Source organism: Suillus fuscotomentosus, assembly GCF_016647785.1.
Source record: "Suillus fuscotomentosus strain FC203 chromosome Unknown F5891scaffold_18, whole genome shotgun sequence".
NCBI lineage: Eukaryota > Fungi > Basidiomycota > Agaricomycetes > Boletales > Suillaceae > Suillus > Suillus fuscotomentosus.
Genome location: NW_024539530.1, coordinates 138008 through 156031, shown reverse-complemented (window position 1 = coordinate 156031; position 18024 = coordinate 138008). Strand labels below are relative to the sequence as shown.

Genomic DNA, 18024 nt, shown 5'->3' with positions numbered 1-18024 from the left:
ACTGGACAGGTGCTTCGGTTTCTTGTTACGTGTCTCATCACCGTCCTTGGAACGACTGGCGTTTAAATCTATCTATGTATGCAGTGCAACGTCAAGGCTAAACGTAAAACATAGGCGATATCAGTACTGTGCGGTTCAGAAATCTTCACACTTTAACTTCATACTCATATGTCAGCTGGACTCCGATATGCTTTGGGTACTATCGTGAACGGCACCGCATTTGAAGTTGTATATGCTGCCGACTCAGCACGACTAGTAAACGACCTTGTTACCAATGCACATTGCACGCGAAACGCTTTACAAGCCTTTCCCATTCAAAGAAGGATCATTGTGTGCTATCACACTGCAAACCAGAAGTGGCCGCCGTTAAGCCTTTACTGCCTCGTCAGAGCAATCCTGTTAACGTTAGCAGTCATTCTGGTTGCTAGCCAGAGAACCCGCACGAAATTTGGCGCGGTGAGTGATACTTGGTATGGACAAACTAACTTTGAACATGCAGTAAGCTTTGCGGCGTGCACAGTGGTAAACGACATTGCTAGCTATTTGTGTTTTGACTCATTACAGATGGTTCTGGTCTCTGAAGTTCGCCACAACATACGTCACTTGTGTGGGGAGATCGATCTTATCATCCTTGCCCCAACGGGTTATCACGTATACTGGCTTGGTTAGATTGCAAGATCTTAATAATTTTGTGGATTCCGACTCGGATGCCCTTTTCTCTCAGATCTGCGCGAACAAGTCTGCCCGCCTCTTGTGGATGGTGACCCTATTCGTAGCGCCACCGGTCGCCGCTGAAGCGCTGATACCTGGCATCAAGGAACTCGCCATTGAATACATTATAGTGCGAGGACCTCACTACCACCTCAATTACCGGATAAGAATACTTCGCCTGACGGTGTGTTACAACAGGGCATAAACAAACTGAGAATGGCTACTTAAGGTCTCAAGGTGCAGAACAGAATAAAACATCCCCCATTCCCTACTTCAATCATCAGGCTTATCCGTCGTACAAACCTTACTAGCAGATGGTACATTCATACCGCGTGCAATAACTCGAAACTGCAGTTCGGAGAAGGCGTTGAAGCTGAAGAATCTCGGTGCCGAGGTCGCTCAAGCCGATTTATGGGACATTGGCTCGTTGAAGCAAGCCCTGTCCGGTGTTGAGACCGTCTATGGAGTTTCCTCCATTTCCTCCAAAGGCATGACTGATTACTACCTGTTTTAACAGGTCACCGACTATTATGATCCCAAGAACTTCGCTCAAGGTCACAACAGCGAAATGCTACCTGGCAAGACGTTGACGCTGATAAAGCAACGGATGTTAAGTACTTCATTTGGAGGTGAATTCCGCCATTCCCTCTTGTAACTTTGGCCTCGATGCGTGCCTTCCGCAGTTCTCTTCCGCACTGTACAAGGGTATCCAATGGGAAGTATGCAAATGTTTACCACTTCGATAGTAGGTCTTCATTTGTCCAGCGAAGCGGCATGGTTTAATTATCAAATTGTCAGACAAAGCCAACGTAGATGACTATCTCCGAGAATCTGGCATACCCCATTCTATCTTATATACCGGTAAGCAATTTTTCATTCTTAGCGTCTTTCGAGTAGTTGACGCCCATCATTCAAGGCTGGTTTTCGGAGAATCTTTGGAAGTAAGATATCCTACCATAAAGCCTACTTGCGCATAGCTGATGCAAACTTTGTGGCAGGTACAATACTCTTGCGCCTGTGATCGCCTTGAGCTAACCGTGGCCAGACACGACGCTCAAACCCCTGAGTATTTTACGTGGTTCGAGCGGGGCCTTAACCAGTGCGCATTAGCGCTTCTCAAGCACTACAAAGATCCTGAATCAGAGGTTATCTCCCGCACGTTCTATGCCTTCAGTGCAAAGTTTTTCAGCAGGGTATGTGATCAAAACCCAGGAATTTGTTGATTCAATCTTCCTGCTACCGTCAGCGCTGGGGAAGCCAGTATCATTTGTGTCCTCCGCGACCACTGGAATACAGGTTCGTATATACTTTCTTCTCTGATACAGTACATGTACTCACATGTTGCACAGGAAATGATTGGTATCGTTCAGCAGGATTAAAACCTTGATGCTGATAGATTTTGATGATACGATTTTCTGTCCGAGTTTGGACTATACCCGGGTACCGTTATCCCTGGCCCACGATTAATCAATTTAGGAGTGAAGTTCCATACTACGGAGGAATTTTCTCAGGAAATTAAAGGCAGATATGCTTGAATTTCATTTCGAACAAAGATCGTTTTTTGCACTCCTTGAGTCCTTGTTGATTCGTTCTCAAGACCAATCTATGATTTAGCCTGCACTAGCGCATAGGCTCGATTACACCCACGCAAGTCAAATGACATCCAATACTAATGTGACATTGATTGTGCACGCAAGTATCCTTACACCCGAACAGTCGAATGAACGCTCAAGTAAGCATGATTCGGTTAGAGGGGTGTAAAAATATGGCACAAGATGCCGTCGTAGCCGACTTGACATCGGGTTAGGAACTCAACGTCCAACATATGTCGGGTTGATCAGAAGCAGTTCAAAGTTAGTTCCGAATCCCACACAAACACTTCTATGCAATGCATTGGTGAGATATATGTCCGAAAAATATTTCCCCATGCGGCGGCCTGCCGATTCCTCAGCCTTGTGGTCGCATTATATATTAATGGTCTCGCCAAGCAGGTGTAATATGTCGATGTCAGGGGTGTGTCTATGTCACTCCGTAACAAATTTTCAGGCTCAAGGACTGGTGAATGATGCCCAAACATTGACGGCAACGAAGTTCCCCTCCTGTTGAAGTATAGGTTTGATTTGTCCATGCAAACATGCGTCCAAGATACCGTGAAATGGAAATGAAGGTTGTAACACTACACTATCATAGTCCTGCACGATACACAGTAGAGTCGTGAGCTACTGATATAGCAACTCACATGAGTCATGGTATACATACCCTGCATAAACAAAACAATTACATAAAATACCTTCGACAAAATATCCTCTGAAGTGATCCTACCGCATTCAGGTGACGCATTCAGGCTCATATGCACGACATCCAACAACTTCCAGAAACTTGGTGCGCTCTGCCTCCCGACGGCACACAAGACTGTTGCCAGTACCCATACACTTCCCCTCAGCACAACCGCCTGAAGTGTGCAATGTAAATCCTATACTTGCTCCAAGAGCTCGTGAGGGATCTGCGAGACATGCGTGACCATTATCTCGCCGTAGACGTGGTAGAAGCAGCGGAAGAGTCGAAGGGTTGGCAGCATAATCATAGATACGGGTGCGTTGGGCACAAGATAATGAAGGAGCGAGGACCGCAAGGATGTGGAGGCGTAACTCCATAGGAAGATCGTAAAATGGAAATGATTCGCTGGCCAAATCGCTGGTAGGGTGTTTGTTCGCGGATGAAAGAGAAGCTTTCGACCGAAGAATGAGTGTCCGGGAGTACTTTAGAAGACTCAATGCCTCCGTCTCTACCTGTCTTTTCCAATAAGCGTTTCGCCGGTGAAGCACCCGATGAAGAGCACGTTCCGCGTCCTTCCATGACACCTCCGCTTCAGAGGATAACAAATGTTCTGATTGTTGAATGTGAGAGTTGTCATTCGGAATTTCTGTGCCTGCTAATTGGTTCGCGTATACTTCCACGTTCATGAGTGACCAGTTACCCATCTCGATCGCACGAATAACTTCCCATACGCCCTTGATCCCTAGGCTGTTGCCACTACATTTGAGAGTGTGCAGGGAATACACTCCGCCGGTATGGCCCGATGAAATCCACTCTGCGAGTCCAGATGCACAGCGGGCAGTCAGTCCCATGGCGTTGACATGCAACTCCCGAAGGCGGGGTGCCCTCAGGTGACGCAAGAAGATCTCAACGACAGCATCACCAAGCTTATGGTTTCCCGTGAGCGAAAGGAACTCTAGTCGAGAGCGGTTTACTGTGGTAGCAAACCAGGCTAGGACATCAGCATCAGGTCCTATCGTGTTCTATTATGATAGCGTTCATCCACCTTGCGAAACCGGAAGATGGATGATTACTGACGTTTGCGAGCCACAATGTCTTCAGTACTACTTCATCCCCATTCACATAGTCCGCAATGTCGCGCAAACCTCGACAGCTTATATCATTATCATTGAGATGAATTTCCGATATCGAACTGCGATGTCGTGAGGCCGCCGGAGACTTGAGGAACGCAAAGAGTGCAGATACACCGTCATCCCCTAGTCGGTTGTTATTTAGCTTGAGCTTTGTGATTGACCGCGAGGAGTTGAGCTGAGAAATGATGGTGTGTGCACCTGTTCTAAACATTTAGATTTTTGTTCTGTTCGACTGGTAGAACCCCGCAGGATTCACGAACCTTGAATGCCTTCAAGAATCTCTTTAGATACTATGATAGAGCGGGAGGTGGGGATGGAAATCGCCATGAGGGTAACGGCGGGCAAGGGGGCACTTAGCAGCCGCAGGGAAGAAACAATCAACCTGACAACTTGAACTCAATATGATTTAATATTAGGGCTGCTTGATTCTTTGGCTCGGATCCACTTCAAACTTCATTTTCAAACACGAGCTATCATCGCTATGTGGCATATCAACTGACATCGCTTGTGTCTTGAGTTGTCGAAATACGCCCATCCGGTCAAAGATTTGTATTCCGAGAAACACACATGTCACACATACTCGGCTGATTTATATCAACGCTCCAGCTTCTCTTCCTCCACAAAGGTTTAGCCAAATGCAACCTTGCAGACGCGGTCAAATCTCGCAGAGGATACAATGTGTCGCAGGATTGCGAAATCATCTCCACGGTTCCTACTGTAAAACCTTCACCCGATCCCAATGCCCACGAGCCAGTCCTCAGCCATATCATGCAAACTGCAACATCTCAAGGATTGAATTCATCCAAGTCGACTCTCATCCATTCAGATAGTCTTCTTGACCCGAAGAATCTTGAGACTCTTGACCACCGAGTCCTGTGTTAGAGTCTCTGACGAACAAAAGATGATGTCACAAATCTCGATGTCTGGGGCAAAACAAGTATGTCCCCCTCTCTATTCAATTTCATCCATGAATTTCACTGGCCTTTAAGCTGTATCTAGTAAAGTTCGGTCTAATTTGACCACATCTTGTTATCCTTACAACGTCACTCGAGAGCCGATGGCAACCGCGACTATCTCGAGTTCAAATTTACGTGCCGCGCTGTCAACTACGCCACATCAATGAAAATTGACGCAAACTGGACACCCTGGGGAGAAAGAACTTTAATTGGGGCATCATCTCGGTCGTTTTGGTTGTAGTCGCCGCTCAATAAAGTGATGTTTCACCTGTAAAGCATGCTTCTCCTGAACAGACGTATTGATGGTCAGGACTGCCAACGATGAGATACAGCTTAGCTCACATTCCTCTCAGCGCCGATGGCCACAAGCCCGTTCTTTTCGGAAACGCTACAAGGTCTAGTGCGATGACATTTCAATACTCTAAACAGTGCGTTATAGCATCATTCATAAATGATTACTTGATGATAAAACATTCAGTCCTTGACAGCACCGACAGGTGTAATCCTTTGCTCCGCAGTATCCACAGTTCGGTTATTGAAAAGCTTGTCGCTTCAAGAGCGGTACATCAATATCCCTCATCTTACCCCACACCCATATCTCAGTGTCTGCCACCCGAAGATGATTCGCCTGCGGATTTGGAAAACCATAGTGCACTCAAACGGCGCATTACTTTTTAGAGGAACAAAATGCCGAGTTCCAGGGCCAAAATACCTGTAATGTACTAATGGTTGATTGCTATGCGTGGCTGTCATGATGACCCGTACCTCACTGCTGGTTCGTCTAGTGCATTTGTACGATTGTGCGGCGCCCTGTGGCGAAAACTAGGTACCAGCACTAGTGTAATATCACACGTAATGAAAAAGACCTCGAAAACCTCGAGGACTGACAATTGGTGCATAGCACCAGAGTCAGTGGAAATTGCCCAACCCCAGCATCAAATATATCCTCCAAGTACACTACTTATTAGTACCTCAATAAACCTTGCCATGACCAAGCTGCTGTTGCCTCGTAGCTCCGTTTCTTTTCTTCAGTCACTCTTTAGTAACCCTCTTGCTTTTCGTTGTCTTCCCGCTGGATAAACGCGAGCCCTTCGCGTCGCGTATGTTTTCGTGCCTCTAGCACAGGGCTCATAACCTATACGCTAGCAAATGATTGGTTCAGTATCGTATCTAGACAATAGTTTGGACGATGTAACCCAAACGTGTACCGTAAGTGATGAGCTAAGGTGGTCAGGGGGATCGTTTAGCCTAGTCAGCCAATTAAAAATCGTTAATCGTGCGGAAGCGTCATATGGTATGGAAGGCAGGAAGGGCCTCTACAACGCATGGTGTCGATGGTGAATCAAGATAATGAAATAACGTATGAGAATGGAGAATGAAGCATCCAACAGGATCCAACATGAGCTTATTACTCAGTTGGTTTTTCTTCGTCTCAGCGGCATTTTATATGCGTGTGATCACAACTTTCCAAGGATGTTGAACCCTGAAGCTCGAACGACGGCCACGAGCTTGAGTCACGGCCCTCATGTCCTTCACATCCCTACTCTTGGCACTCCTCTATTATGTCATCACGACCAGCTTCAAGTGTCGACTGAGGAGCCTCTGGCGCGCGATGAAAATGGTCACCAGTGGCGCTTCTAGCATAGATTCTTGGAGGTGGCGTTATGCTCGGAGGATGTTCGAGGTCCCGGGGCTCTTCGACCACTTCAAATAAATCAGGCAATATGGGTGCCTCCGTGTCGGTGGCTACCGCTGCACTGTGTGATCCATGCTTGGACAAGATGTTTGTCGTGATTGGGAGAACATCAGAATTCCGTGGTGCATTGGCCGGTGTTTCAGCCATCTCTTCTGATGTAGAGCTTGGCAATGTGTCAAAGTGCACAGATAATGGGGCACTACCATGCTCGCGGTGAGCCTCCGTGGTAGATTGATCCTGGAAATCCGTCTGGGTATTTTCTCGAATCTGCTGCAAAGAGCCTATGCGTGACAAAACACCTGGGCTGATGTGTGAATCCGATGATGGCCGCACGAAGTTGCCAGCATGTGGATGCTGAGGTGCATGTACGGAAGCCGAGTGGTGGCCTGGCTGAATATGGGGGGTAGGGGAGTTGGAGCGATTTTCATGGTTGTCTGGTTCTGGATCAGGTAACGTGGTAACATGATTATGATAGGTGCGCATTGCAACATCCGCATCGGCAGAGAGGCCAACAAGGTCGTTTTGGCCGAGCGCAATGATTTGCTTCCAAGCGTTAGCCAGACGAGACAACAGTTCCTGTGTGATGTTCCCAAACAACCGCCAGATTAGCCGCCACGACCATATTGCTTCGTCCCTCGTGAGAATGATGCTGCTGAAAATCATCACGAATACGACCAGTGTCACAGAACCAACAATGCTTCTGGATGTTTTATCTCCAGCCGTCCACCAATCGATCGAGAATGCCGCAAAGAAGAAAGCCATACTAATATATTGATATCAGGGCCTCTGCCAATTGCATTAGGGTGCAGACTCACCCCCACATCAGCAAGGCCTTTGGGAGGCTATAAATTATAGCCAGCTTTTCCAGGCCGTGTTTTCTGTTGTGAAGTCTTCCTAAAAATTCTGCCTGAACGAACTGCTATGAGAAATGTTTCCGTAATACGGTTGAATATACTAACCGCTTCTGTGGCTGTATTTTGTCCAGAAGTTCGATCATGTGATACAAAGAACAGGCCGACGACTATGCTCCCCAAGCTCGTCACCAAGGACATGTAGCTTGCCATTTGAATAGCATTTCTACCGCTTTTATCAACAGTGTTGATGGCGAGAAACCCGACGTTGGCATTAAGTAACACAGTGGCCTGGCTCGACAATGATCGCATGAAAGTTCATAACAATGAAAAGCTGGTCTTACTAAGAGGTTAGAGTCCTGAAGCTGCCCCTTGAATTTTAAGCAGAATTCTCGCCACCGTGCTTCGTAAGTAACCTCATCCACGAAAATCTTGTGCAGTTCTTGGACTTGAGCCACAGGGTCAAGCAACAGAAGGGGGGCGAGAATGATCATCGCCGGTGATGGTTTATATGACCAACCATGGACCGATTGTTCAAATATCAGCCTCACACAGTCTTCACCGTGATAATTCACAAAGCGATTATGAACTTCAAAATGACCGTGAATTACAGTTAGATGCATAAATGAGAGAGCACTGACTGAACGTATACATGATGCGGCCTTAAATGATGATCAACATCAGGAATAGAATAGATCGGTCTCGGGCTCAAGCCTCACCAATGACAATAGCAGCGTGACCTCGTCGCATACTCTGATGCGCAGGGGCAGTCCGAGTGGTATGAACTTTGAAAAAATGGGATTAGCACATGGCGCCCGTAAGGAGGTATCAAAGTAGCATACCCTTGATTTTGTCAACCACAAAAAGATGATCCTTGAGTTCAATGGCGTCAAACGCCGCACAAGACTGCAGCGATGTTAAGTGGTCTACTCATTGCGACCATATGCATCAATCAAATTATCAGATCGAAGAGAGCACTGACCACATGTCGCATGTACCAACATATCATTGAGCTCATCGACAATGTCTTGTGTAACCGGACACAAACTAGGAAAATAATCCCAATGTTTCCTACATTGTATGTCAATTTACTTGCATATGACCTAGAATTTCATTAGGAATGGGACAGCAAGGTAAATATGCCGTGCGAACCTTTACCGGAACACACACCAGTATTGTGCTTCAACAGCAAGCCCTGGTTATGAAAACAAGGACAAACCGTCAGATCTGGTTCTCCTCAGAACTATTAGCTACCCACATATATGCGAGAGGTTGTTGATGCCTTTACATTCTGAGATAATATCTTCGGGATTGAAGTCATCTAGCCAAAAGAGGCATCTGTCGCGGTGATTGGCGAAATAATAGCAACAGATGACAGAGTCGCCACCAAAGGTCTTGGGCTCAACCACAAGGTCCACCTGCTCCATGTCGAGTGAGAGGTTCTTGTCCTCGATGGTCTGCTGGAGTTCGTCCAGCAGATAGTGCATGAAGTATTCAATGTCATCGCATATATCTTCTTCACAAACATTCATGTCTGTGAATGTTCTCTGCGCGTTATAGCTCCAAATCAGACGTCGGTCGTCAATAATTCATGAAATTGACGCACCGTTTTTTGGTTCACAAAATAACGGGCACCTTCTGGGTGCACAAACGCAGTCCATCCTTCGGGCACATCCATGCTTGAAAGAGTTGAGGTGCGGCGACTGAAAAGTCATAAAATGACTTACCCATGCGCAGCCAATGTCAAAGCAGGGATGGTAAAGTCGGTGACCTTGTACTCTCTTTGGAAAGGTCAGCTCTTGGGTAAACGCAAGAAGGCAGACTAATGTTTACCGGAAACGGCACCTGCCATACCTCTTGACATCATCCGGAACCATAGAGCTTAGCTGCGGGCCGTCATAGACCACGACGACCTCTGAGCCCGGTACCTGCCCATTGTTGCCGGGGGGAGCGGTGTAATGCACGTGATGATCTAAACCGTGACCTGGTATCGGCACAGCCTGGGCAGACGAATCCAATGGAGTATAAACCGTATTCCGGGATCCGTGGTGTACATCGGCGATACTATAGATGCTACTCGGGCGAGACGGGTGAGAATGGACAGTTCCCGTGTGTGCTCGATATGCAGCTTGTCGAACTTCCGAACCAGCAATTGATCGTGTAAAGGAGTGACCCGTGCTCACCGAAACACGACTGCTGGACGCGTGTAGGGAATATGGCATACCAGGCGCCAAATGCCTCATGGATGGTGTGCGCGTTGTATTCAAAGAATGAGCATCGTCCATGTATCCTCGTGGTCGTGAATGTATCGTGGACACTTCATGGTGGTCAGAAAGGTGCGAAGGACCTGGACTGCCGGGCTCCTGCATTGCGCCGTCCTTGGGGGATGTCTTGCTTTTCACAAAACTCTCTTCCATACGCAGAGACAAGTGTGAACTTGACACAGAGCCTTGATGGAACCCATCTGTGTGAGTGGCACTAGTGCATCCTATCGTTGTTGGATTAGGGTCCAACGGAGGGATCCCTGTATTCTTTCGTAAAGGTAAATGGGATCCTGTGTAAGGATCGTCTGAGGGCGATGGTGGCTCTCCAGCTTCCCGCCCCATTTGACCAGGCGGCAGAAGACTCGGGCAAACACATGAACCCTCTCCTTTGATATCCTCTTGAGATCGCGGGGGCACCTCGCTGGCAGAACGAGTGATCAATCTCCGATCACCGAGCTTCAAATGACGTGCTACAAAACGATGCAGTGAAGACAAGACAGCGAAGAATAAACTCGCAGAGCGACGTGCAAGCCGTGAAAGCCATTTCTTCAATATGTTGAGAATGTGGGTGAAATGATCTGTGATCATGGCGGGCTATTGCACAGTAGTACAGTAGCAAGAGGGGGAGGGAAAGAAAAGAACAGGCCATCATGCCACATTTATCCAACGCCACAGCCTCAAGGCGCTTATTACGCACTTGCTGTACTGGAGCTTCGAGAAACAAGTAAAATTTATCTCATGAAAATGTAAATCGGAGTGGTCCATCAGAAACGCAACCTTAGCATGGCAGCGAGAGTACTGCAGGGGAAGCGAGGACGAGGATACTGCGCAATGTGATATTAAGTGCCTGGTGTGGAACATAAGTAATTACATGGCGTGGGAGGATAATACTAGGATGTCACAAACCCTGGTTAGCGCTCGCATATTTCTATGGAAGCTATCAAGAGGCTTCTTAGGTCCGACTGTCCGAAGAGAAATCAATCACGTTTTGAATGCCAAGCATATCGCAAAAAGCGGTAGTCTGAGTATTAGTGTACCAAGGTGCTGCATAACCAATGTCAGCGAATATATCTAGACGAATTAGTACTCTCACGTTGTTGATTCTTTTGAGCTCCTTCACTTCCAGGACCAGGGGCGCTCTGCACGAATGTCTGGCAATCCAAAATGGTTCGGATGCCAGGTAGAGGGACATCGGAAGAATTTGCTTCGTTATTGTGCACATTGGACTTGACCCACACCATCTCTTCAGCAACCATCGCACGAGCTGTTGCTTCATCGGGATAATCTGCTTGACGCCGCCTCATGGAGAAGAATGGGTGAAAAGCACGTGATATTGCCAGCCATTCCGGATCGAAGGTTAACTTCGGCATGCAGCGTTGTCCAGGCATGGTAGATTCATCCGATGTGGTAGGCACATCGATGACCTATATTAGAAATTATCGGAACCATGCCCTATCGACACAAAGTCACATACCTCCATAAATTCTCGTTTTGGAAGGCATTTATCCAATGCGAGGAAGTTCGTCATAGATGGCTGTGGCCGATAAGCAACGGGAGGCGATTGTATAACTTCCTCTTCTTCCTCTTCTAGGGTTATTTCATCAGGATTGTGGGAAGTCGTTTGCAAACGAGAATCTTCAATTGGAGGATTCTGAGATTCAACTGCATCGAAATCATCATCTGCAATTGCTATTTCATCTGGGTTTTGTGGTGGCGAAGTAGTGGGCAGAGAATTTGACCCAGTACCGCATTGCTCATGCTGTACGGTAGCCTGAAAGCGAACATGCAAGTGCGCTGAAAACCACCATTTTGGTTTCAGTGTCCGCAAAAGCCCCATTAAAGGAGGAGAACCCAGGTTGCCCGTCTGTACATCCTGTCTGAAAAATGGTTTGCGGCGAAGGAGGCCCTGAGTGTCACCATGTCGCTCGATGTATTGGGGCCAATCATGAGAAAGGAAGATATCTGGGGAGGATAGCTGTGATGTATCCAATGTGAGATCAAGAACTCACAAAGACTAAAATTCACGCACCAAAGACAGACGACGAACGTTAAATTCCCTGATGTGATATATGCTTCGCATAGTGCCATGATCGTAAGGTAATCTTTCGTAAAAACCTGCTTGTGTTTAATGTGGAGTATCCGAGAACATGATTGGAGAATTACCTAGACTGAAATCATTACTTTTGAAAATTCCAGACGCACCAGCGATACGGATACCGTTCACTTGGATGCATCCGGCATGCCCAAGGAAGTATATGTTTGGTGCAAGCCACCCACCATGATACCTGTGAGAGTAAATAAGGATACAGATAGCGCACGGAGCGGGTGCGTACAGTTCTGACATGTAATTCGATGCCTCGTGATTCCCGCCTATTACGATAGTAAGCACCGGAGCAGTCTTTTCTCCTGTATAGTATCTAGAGAAAAATGGATCAATGCATGTTTATGTCAACTAGGTATTGGCACGTACTTGTGGAAATCACCTAGCTGCTTATACTTCTGCGGGACAGCCATGCATTGCATGTCTCTGTGATTGCGAATAGCTTGAAAGTCCCCGCACATGAGAAGTAAATCCACAATATAGTTGTGCTTGGCCTCTAGATCGCGTAGGTGCTGGTAGATCGCGTCCAGTGCGCCATGGCTGCATCCCTCCACTGCAATCTATTAGAATGAGTCAATGAATAATTACTATGACCAGTGGCAAAACTCGACCTTCATGGCCTGAAAGAAAGTGAAGGCTCCTTCTTTGAGATTGACCAAGTATTCTGAAACGATTATCTTCCTTCCTCTATGAGGTCACGATGAGACTAAGTCACTCAGAAGGTCTGTGGCTGTACAACTCTTTTTGTTCATGGTAGACTCAAGTCTCAAGTAGTAAGGACGGATGAATATATCTAATAATTAACTGAGCATGAATTCGTACTACTTATGGTTAAATATCAGTGAAATTCGGACCAACGCCCAAGCTTGCACACAGAAATCAATAGAATCTGAAAAGTTCGGTGTCCGTAGAATGAGTACATGGTATCGATATCGATGGACCCGTCAACGCGTTCCGTCTCAGACAGCGACGCTGATTGACGCCAGACCTGGAGAGTTGATCCCCATTGATTTGAAGAATAAATGGCTCGCATCCTGCGGTTCTCATAATGTATGGGCATAAATCAATGCATTTCAAGGACCACAAAGCAACAAATTAGCTATAAAATTTAAAATAGGCCACTCGCATGTACGCCCGTTTATGTTACCAGTTCCTCCTTCCTATTAACCTGCTGACGATATACAATGCCTGGCTAACCACCTGAGAACTTCGCGAGAGTTTCGACCATGTTTGCGATCCATACGCAATCGGTAACCTAGACATAACACACAAATAAGTGCACAATAGGGAGCAGCGCGTGTCGCTGCCATTGTATAGGATATAGTGTCAGAAAGATGCACAAGAGCAACTGAGTTGGACACGTTGCGAGAGGCATGCCACATGTGTACTCGATTCGTGACTGTCCACATGATCGCCAGATCAACCGAGACCGGCCTCAGACTCATGCACATGTGCCATATCCTCGATGTCTTCACACAGATAGAGACGAAGATATCGGTTCAAAGTCTCTGAATGTAGATAATTGAGGAATTCCAGAGGGAAGACGGGGCTGGGATTCAAAATAGCGGGGACCAAACAAAACCCAAATTACCAAGAACTTTGAATCTAATTGGGAGAAGCTGTACATGTTCGACTTGAACCTGAATTGTTTCGAGCTCAATGTGTGATTCTGGTATATTCTGATGGAATATCAGGCATGGGATCCGACGGACAAGCCCGGTGAGTACAACTAGACAGTGCCTTCAATAGATCGACTCTCACCCGGGTTACCGTATCCGCTCTCAGAAGTATGTAAACCACAGTGGAAAATGCGATCGTGTCTCCCTCGACCATCTCCTACTTATTATCATGTACTTCAGGCTATCTTCCCAGAAAATTCGACATCATTATGATGATGATCCGGCCACTGTTCGTTCTGTCAGTCATCAGCGCTTGAAGAGCGTCAGCGCTAGACTTGCATCAACCATTGGTGAGTACTGAGCGCCTTTTGTTCATCGCTTCTCCATGGTCCGAATAGCCGCTGACGTTCTGGAAGCTGCAAGGAATATTATCAATGCTATACAGCGCCGTGAGATTGTCCATAGATTGGATATCGGCAACAGTTCAATGGGCGATGAGGGTTGCGTACAGCTTTTCAACTTTCTAGACTCTCCTGCTGGTCGAACATGCAAAAACAGCCTCACCGAGCTGTACCTCACAAGGAACGGTATAGGTGGAAAGGGTCTACGTGCTGTATCAAAGTTCATCAGGGACAATGATGTGCTCAGGGAACTATGTCTGTCCGGTGTGAGTACGGAAACCTCCGGTGTTATCCCGTTAAAGTCCCTCAAATTGACACTTTCCTCGTGATTAACGCAGAACCCATTATCGACCGATGCGGACGTCATCGCACAATTTACCACTGCACTGAACAGCTCGAGACTGTGCACGCTCCAGCTGATCCATAACGGCACTCTCTCTGACACCTTCATTCGCGCATTCCTTCCCAGCCTCAACGCACGGTATCTGCGTCAACTCGGCCTTTCTGCCACCAATATTACCCGCGTTGTGGTCCCTACCATCATTGAATATGTCGCGTCGCCGCGTTGCAGACTGGACCAATTGCAGTGCAATGCGAACAGCCTGACACTGCTCGGTGCACGTGAAATCATCAGCGCTATAGAGCATGAGAATTACAGCCTTTTCAGGGTCAATCTTGATGACCTGCATATTGATGAGTATGATGGCGATGGCGAGGAGCGCACTCTTGCGTGGCAAGAGGGTTGGCAGATTTTAAACAATACATCCCAGAGGAACTTGACGAAAAAAATCCGGGTGAAAAAGCAAGCTGTCGCGCTGCTGCTGTACAGCCGTGCATTGTTCCTTCGGTCGGGAATGCGGGACCTACACGGCGGTGCTCTTCTTGACTTTGCTTCTGTTTCCGCCCTCAATCGACTTTCCGCAGGTGTCAAGTCAAATATCAGTTTCTGCGCCCTCGATGTTCTTCCAACTGCCTGAGGAAATACAGCAGGAAGTCATCGCCTTACTAGCACCGGATCTATCTCACCGGCAGCGTATCCGCGTTATTGCATTTGGCGCAGATTTTCGCACTCTTCCACAACTGGATGAACCACGTCTTGAACCAGCGAATGCGGTACATCTCCCGGCGTTCATGCGAGCAAGTGTCAGCCGGCAGACTAGTGCCACCGCCAAAGTACCACATGAAGGTTCGTGGAAACCTCCAGCGTGGTGGCAGTGTGCGTGCCCTGAGGAGAAGCGTAGAAATTGCCGAACTCTCCACCGCTGGGAGAGAGAGAGGCGAGATGTGTGGCTGACGCGTGTTGGATGCGACGTTTGGGAACCTGAATTTGCCATGCGAGACGCACAACATTGATCGCGACTGGTTCGGACTCGTTTATGCTCCTGGGACATCAACGGTCGTAAGCGCACCAATATTTACGTAATCTGTGTCTGTGCGTCTGCCATCCAACTGCCGTCCTGTACGTCCTGGAAGTCTCATGATATATTTCTGCTCTACAGCTCTTGAAATAAGCTGTGCGCTGCTGTGTTTCTCATGTCAAGTACATAAATTTCAAGTTTGCTCTTCGCTATCCTCAAGTCATCTCTTCATTCCCCCTGAATCTCTGACTCGACCGAGTTACCCAGTTCTAGGACCTTAAATTATTGTGCTCGACAGCATATACTGTCCAGCAGCCGGTATATTTGACTCAGCATCTTGAGCCCAAGCCTATCAGTCTTCAGCCTCGTTCATCAGTAATCAGTCTCAATGCCGGGTGACGTTCCTGCCAAGCCTGAAGGAATACAAAGGGCACTCCTTATTGCTGTGGAAAGAGTATCCGGTTTCCCCAATCTCCCTCAAGCGCACATAGATGTGATAAAAATGAAAGACTTCCTTGTGAAGTGTATGTATGCTTTATCATGGAAAACATCGTGAATTAATTTGTTGCTGCAGTTCGTGGCTACCGCCCGGAAAACATTGTCACTATGATGCATCATAACAGTGTTTCGCCAAAGTTATTTCCCAGTAAAAAAAACATGGTGAGCATCCTGAATTACGTATTTTCCATGGCTAATCGTAAAGCACAGCTGCGTGAGATTGACGTTATGGTCAAACATACATCTCAATACGACCGGATGTTTTTCTATTGTAAGCAAGCTCTTATGCATTATATTTTCGAGCGCTAATGATTGGTAATCCATCAGACACCGGTCACGGCGATCAAGTGACTTGTAAACACAACTCTGAATCCGACAACAAAGATGAAGGTAGCGTTCCAGCCTCTTTGCTTTAAGCTTTGTTAAAATATTCCATAAAGCCATCCTTACCTACACGGGAAAGCGCATCATTGATAATGTAAGCTCCATGTCATGATCATCGTCTGGTTCGTGATGCTTAACGACTCCAAGATATTGAAAGAACATCTCGTTGATCCATTGCCTCAAGGCGCCAAGCTTTTCGTGCGTGTTCCTATTGGATCTCTAAGTCCTACTAATGATGTTGTCTGGTAAACAGGCGCTATGGGATTGTTGCCACTCTCACACAGTGCTGGGTGCGTAGGTTTAAAGTCCGCGTTCATTTTTGTACTAATGCAAGCTTCAAAGATTTGGAGCATTCCAACTGCAACGGATTATGGCGGAGGCCTCTCAAAGTCCTGTCAGGTGAGAGCTATATTTTATTGCGTCACCGAGTCGATACTGATGATTTCAGGTCTGGCGAGGAAAACCAAGACTCTCGGTGGGTATTTTGTTACTTTGTTTGTCATCACATTAATGTTCGCCCCACAGGAAAGAGGCTCAGCTCCAGCATCTCGATGGATAGTTGGGAAGGCCGTTTCTCGTCAAAGGACGACTCTCAATCAAGAAATGTATCATCAGGAACTGATGGCATGGACATCTGCAGAGTGTCTTCTCCTGACTCATACGTACCTCCATGTTCATTCAATTGCCCTATGACGCCCCCCGAGAACCAAGCCATGGCCTGTGTCGTGCGTTTTTCTCTTACTGGTGTATTCTGATATAATCTAAAGTCGATGTCCCCGAAGGTTTCTTTATCTGCATGCAAGGATGATCAATTGGCATATGACGACAACGTTACGGGTGAAACTGTGACAAAGGTAGGGCACAATCTTCTAAGCATTTTCAGCCTGACTGATGTTCGCTTAGTTCTTCATCGAGTACCTCGGTGAGAAGCATGTTCAGAGAAAGAGAACCATAAAACTCATCCTCTTTAGAACGTAATCCCAGACCTTCTTATCGCGAGCTACTCTCCCACATACGGTGGGTGGCACTTTTCTGTCTTCTGCGTTGCGCTGATGAGCATCTCTCAGGGAAAAGGTCTATGACATTACTCGCAGACGTATACAGGCGGCAGGCGAGACAACGACAACTTACCACCCGCATCATCTACAGAGACTATCGGAAAATGAAGTCTTAATCGAGGATTGGCGCAAATGCGATCCCCATAACCACAGCGATGACGGAAATGACACTTCCACTTTGAGCTCTCAGCAGCCTTCGGTGGGTTCGTTGTTTCTTCATCCTGTTCGCCATACTTATCCTGTTTTTTGTGCAGTATTCGAGTCACTACCGCCTGGTGAGTATATTAACGTGGCTTGTGTACTTAGTATCATGCTCATGTTCATCTGATCCAGGATATGTCGCAAATCGTTGAATTATGAAGCACAAGACGTACTGTCTGGCAACGCTACTACTGATGACATTTACCTTATAATTAATTTAGTATTAACTTGTTCGGGAGGACCTCCAGAGGTCTTTCCCTTCTCACGTCCTGGCTTCGAGCAAATACCACTGTTCACAACTTATCATTTCCACGACAAGACGATGCTACCCTACATTAATAGTTATACATACCAGAACCTGTCCTTTTATATTCTACTTAACAACTTGCATGTTCGGATTCATAACTGCCATTGCCGCCACAACTCTTGTTTCGAGTATTATGGGTCATGATGCAGCGACGAACCCCCAGCCGTCACATTGAGTAACCGAGTTGTAGCAACTGCCTCTGGGATTGA

At 47.0% G+C, this 18024-nt stretch overlaps 6 protein-coding genes across 6 annotated transcripts; 3 read left to right on the top strand and 3 right to left on the bottom strand.

The window, feature by feature from the left end:
- Positions 1–988: 988 nt before the first annotated feature.
- F5891DRAFT_949410 (NAD(P)-binding protein) lies at positions 989–2246 on the top strand (the record flags this gene model as incomplete). Its single annotated transcript, XM_041374875.1, is given in 7 exon segments — positions 989–1218; positions 1266–1340; positions 1395–1456; positions 1510–1607; positions 1710–1884; positions 1904–2007; positions 2136–2246. Coding segments are annotated over 7 exon segments (855 nt in total), but the record flags the coding sequence as incomplete, so codon positions are not given.
- Positions 2247–2727: 481 nt separating this feature from the next.
- F5891DRAFT_1024788 (uncharacterized protein) lies at positions 2728–4560 on the bottom strand. Its single transcript, XM_041361343.1, has 3 exons — positions 4382–4560; positions 4066–4319; positions 2728–4010 (listed from the first exon to the last, which is right to left on the bottom strand). The coding sequence occupies exons 1-3, from the start codon at positions 4446–4448 to the stop codon at positions 3039–3041; spliced, it is 1293 nt and encodes a 430-aa protein (XP_041227694.1). The 5' UTR covers positions 4449–4560; the 3' UTR covers positions 2728–3038.
- Positions 4561–6617: 2057 nt separating this feature from the next.
- On the bottom strand, positions 6618–10476 carry F5891DRAFT_1186688 (uncharacterized protein; the record flags this gene model as incomplete). The annotated part of the gene is made up of 13 exons (XM_041366729.1): positions 6618–7536; positions 7595–7680; positions 7733–7915; positions 7969–8213; positions 8266–8286; positions 8344–8409; positions 8467–8550; positions 8607–8695; positions 8795–8819; positions 8883–9171; positions 9231–9303; positions 9352–9405; positions 9458–10476. 13 exons carry the CDS (start codon positions 10474–10476, stop codon positions 6618–6620), a joined length of 3153 nt encoding a protein of 1050 aa, XP_041227693.1.
- A 173-nt stretch (positions 10477–10649) lies between these two features.
- Positions 10650–12606, bottom strand: F5891DRAFT_1217548 (lariat debranching enzyme, C-terminal domain-containing protein; the record flags this gene model as incomplete). The annotated part of the gene is made up of 8 exons (XM_041369343.1): positions 10650–10932; positions 10982–11312; positions 11363–11863; positions 11918–12003; positions 12052–12173; positions 12222–12305; positions 12359–12549; positions 12601–12606. The coding sequence occupies 8 exons, from the start codon at positions 12604–12606 to the stop codon at positions 10841–10843; spliced, it is 1413 nt and encodes a 470-aa protein (XP_041227692.1). The 3' UTR covers positions 10650–10840.
- A 1246-nt stretch (positions 12607–13852) lies between these two features.
- Positions 13853–15578, top strand: F5891DRAFT_1217524 (uncharacterized protein; the record flags this gene model as incomplete). Its single annotated transcript, XM_041369342.1, is given in 4 exon segments — positions 13853–13958; positions 14025–14275; positions 14348–14933; positions 14953–15578. Coding segments are annotated over 4 exon segments (1353 nt in total), but the record flags the coding sequence as incomplete, so codon positions are not given.
- A 33-nt stretch (positions 15579–15611) lies between these two features.
- F5891DRAFT_173997 (caspase domain-containing protein) lies at positions 15612–17807 on the top strand. Its single transcript, XM_041370786.1, has 16 exons — positions 15612–15891; positions 15942–16027; positions 16076–16136; positions 16193–16255; positions 16306–16343; positions 16397–16447; positions 16503–16539; positions 16592–16648; positions 16698–16724; positions 16775–16974; positions 17032–17103; positions 17153–17171; positions 17221–17266; positions 17317–17506; positions 17562–17582; positions 17641–17807. The coding sequence occupies exons 1-16, from the start codon at positions 15756–15758 to the stop codon at positions 17665–17667; spliced, it is 1131 nt and encodes a 376-aa protein (XP_041227690.1). The 5' UTR covers positions 15612–15755; the 3' UTR covers positions 17668–17807.
- Positions 17808–18024: the final 217 nt, after the last annotated feature.

Bases quoted from the DNA above. Each gene is read 5' to 3' on its own strand.
- F5891DRAFT_1024788 (XM_041361343.1), bottom strand. From the start codon at position 4,448: ATGGCGATTTCCATCCCCACCTCCCGCTCTATCATAGTATCTAAAGAG. The intron at 4,320-4,381 runs GTTCGTGAATCC...TGTTTAGAACAG, and splicing joins GATTCTTGAAGGCATTCAAG to GTGCACACACCATCATTTCT. The intron at 4,011-4,065 runs GTCAGTAATCAT...CTATCATAATAG, and splicing joins AGACATTGTGGCTCGCAAAC to AACACGATAGGACCTGATGC.
- F5891DRAFT_173997 (XM_041370786.1), top strand. From the start codon at position 15,756: ATGCCGGGTGACGTTCCTGCCAAGCCTGAAGGAATACAAAGGGCACTC. The intron at 16,448-16,502 runs GTGCGTGTTCCT...TCTGGTAAACAG, and splicing joins CTCAAGGCGCCAAGCTTTTC to GCGCTATGGGATTGTTGCCA. The intron at 17,583-17,640 runs GTGAGTATATTA...CATCTGATCCAG, and splicing joins ATTCGAGTCACTACCGCCTG to GATATGTCGCAAATCGTTGA.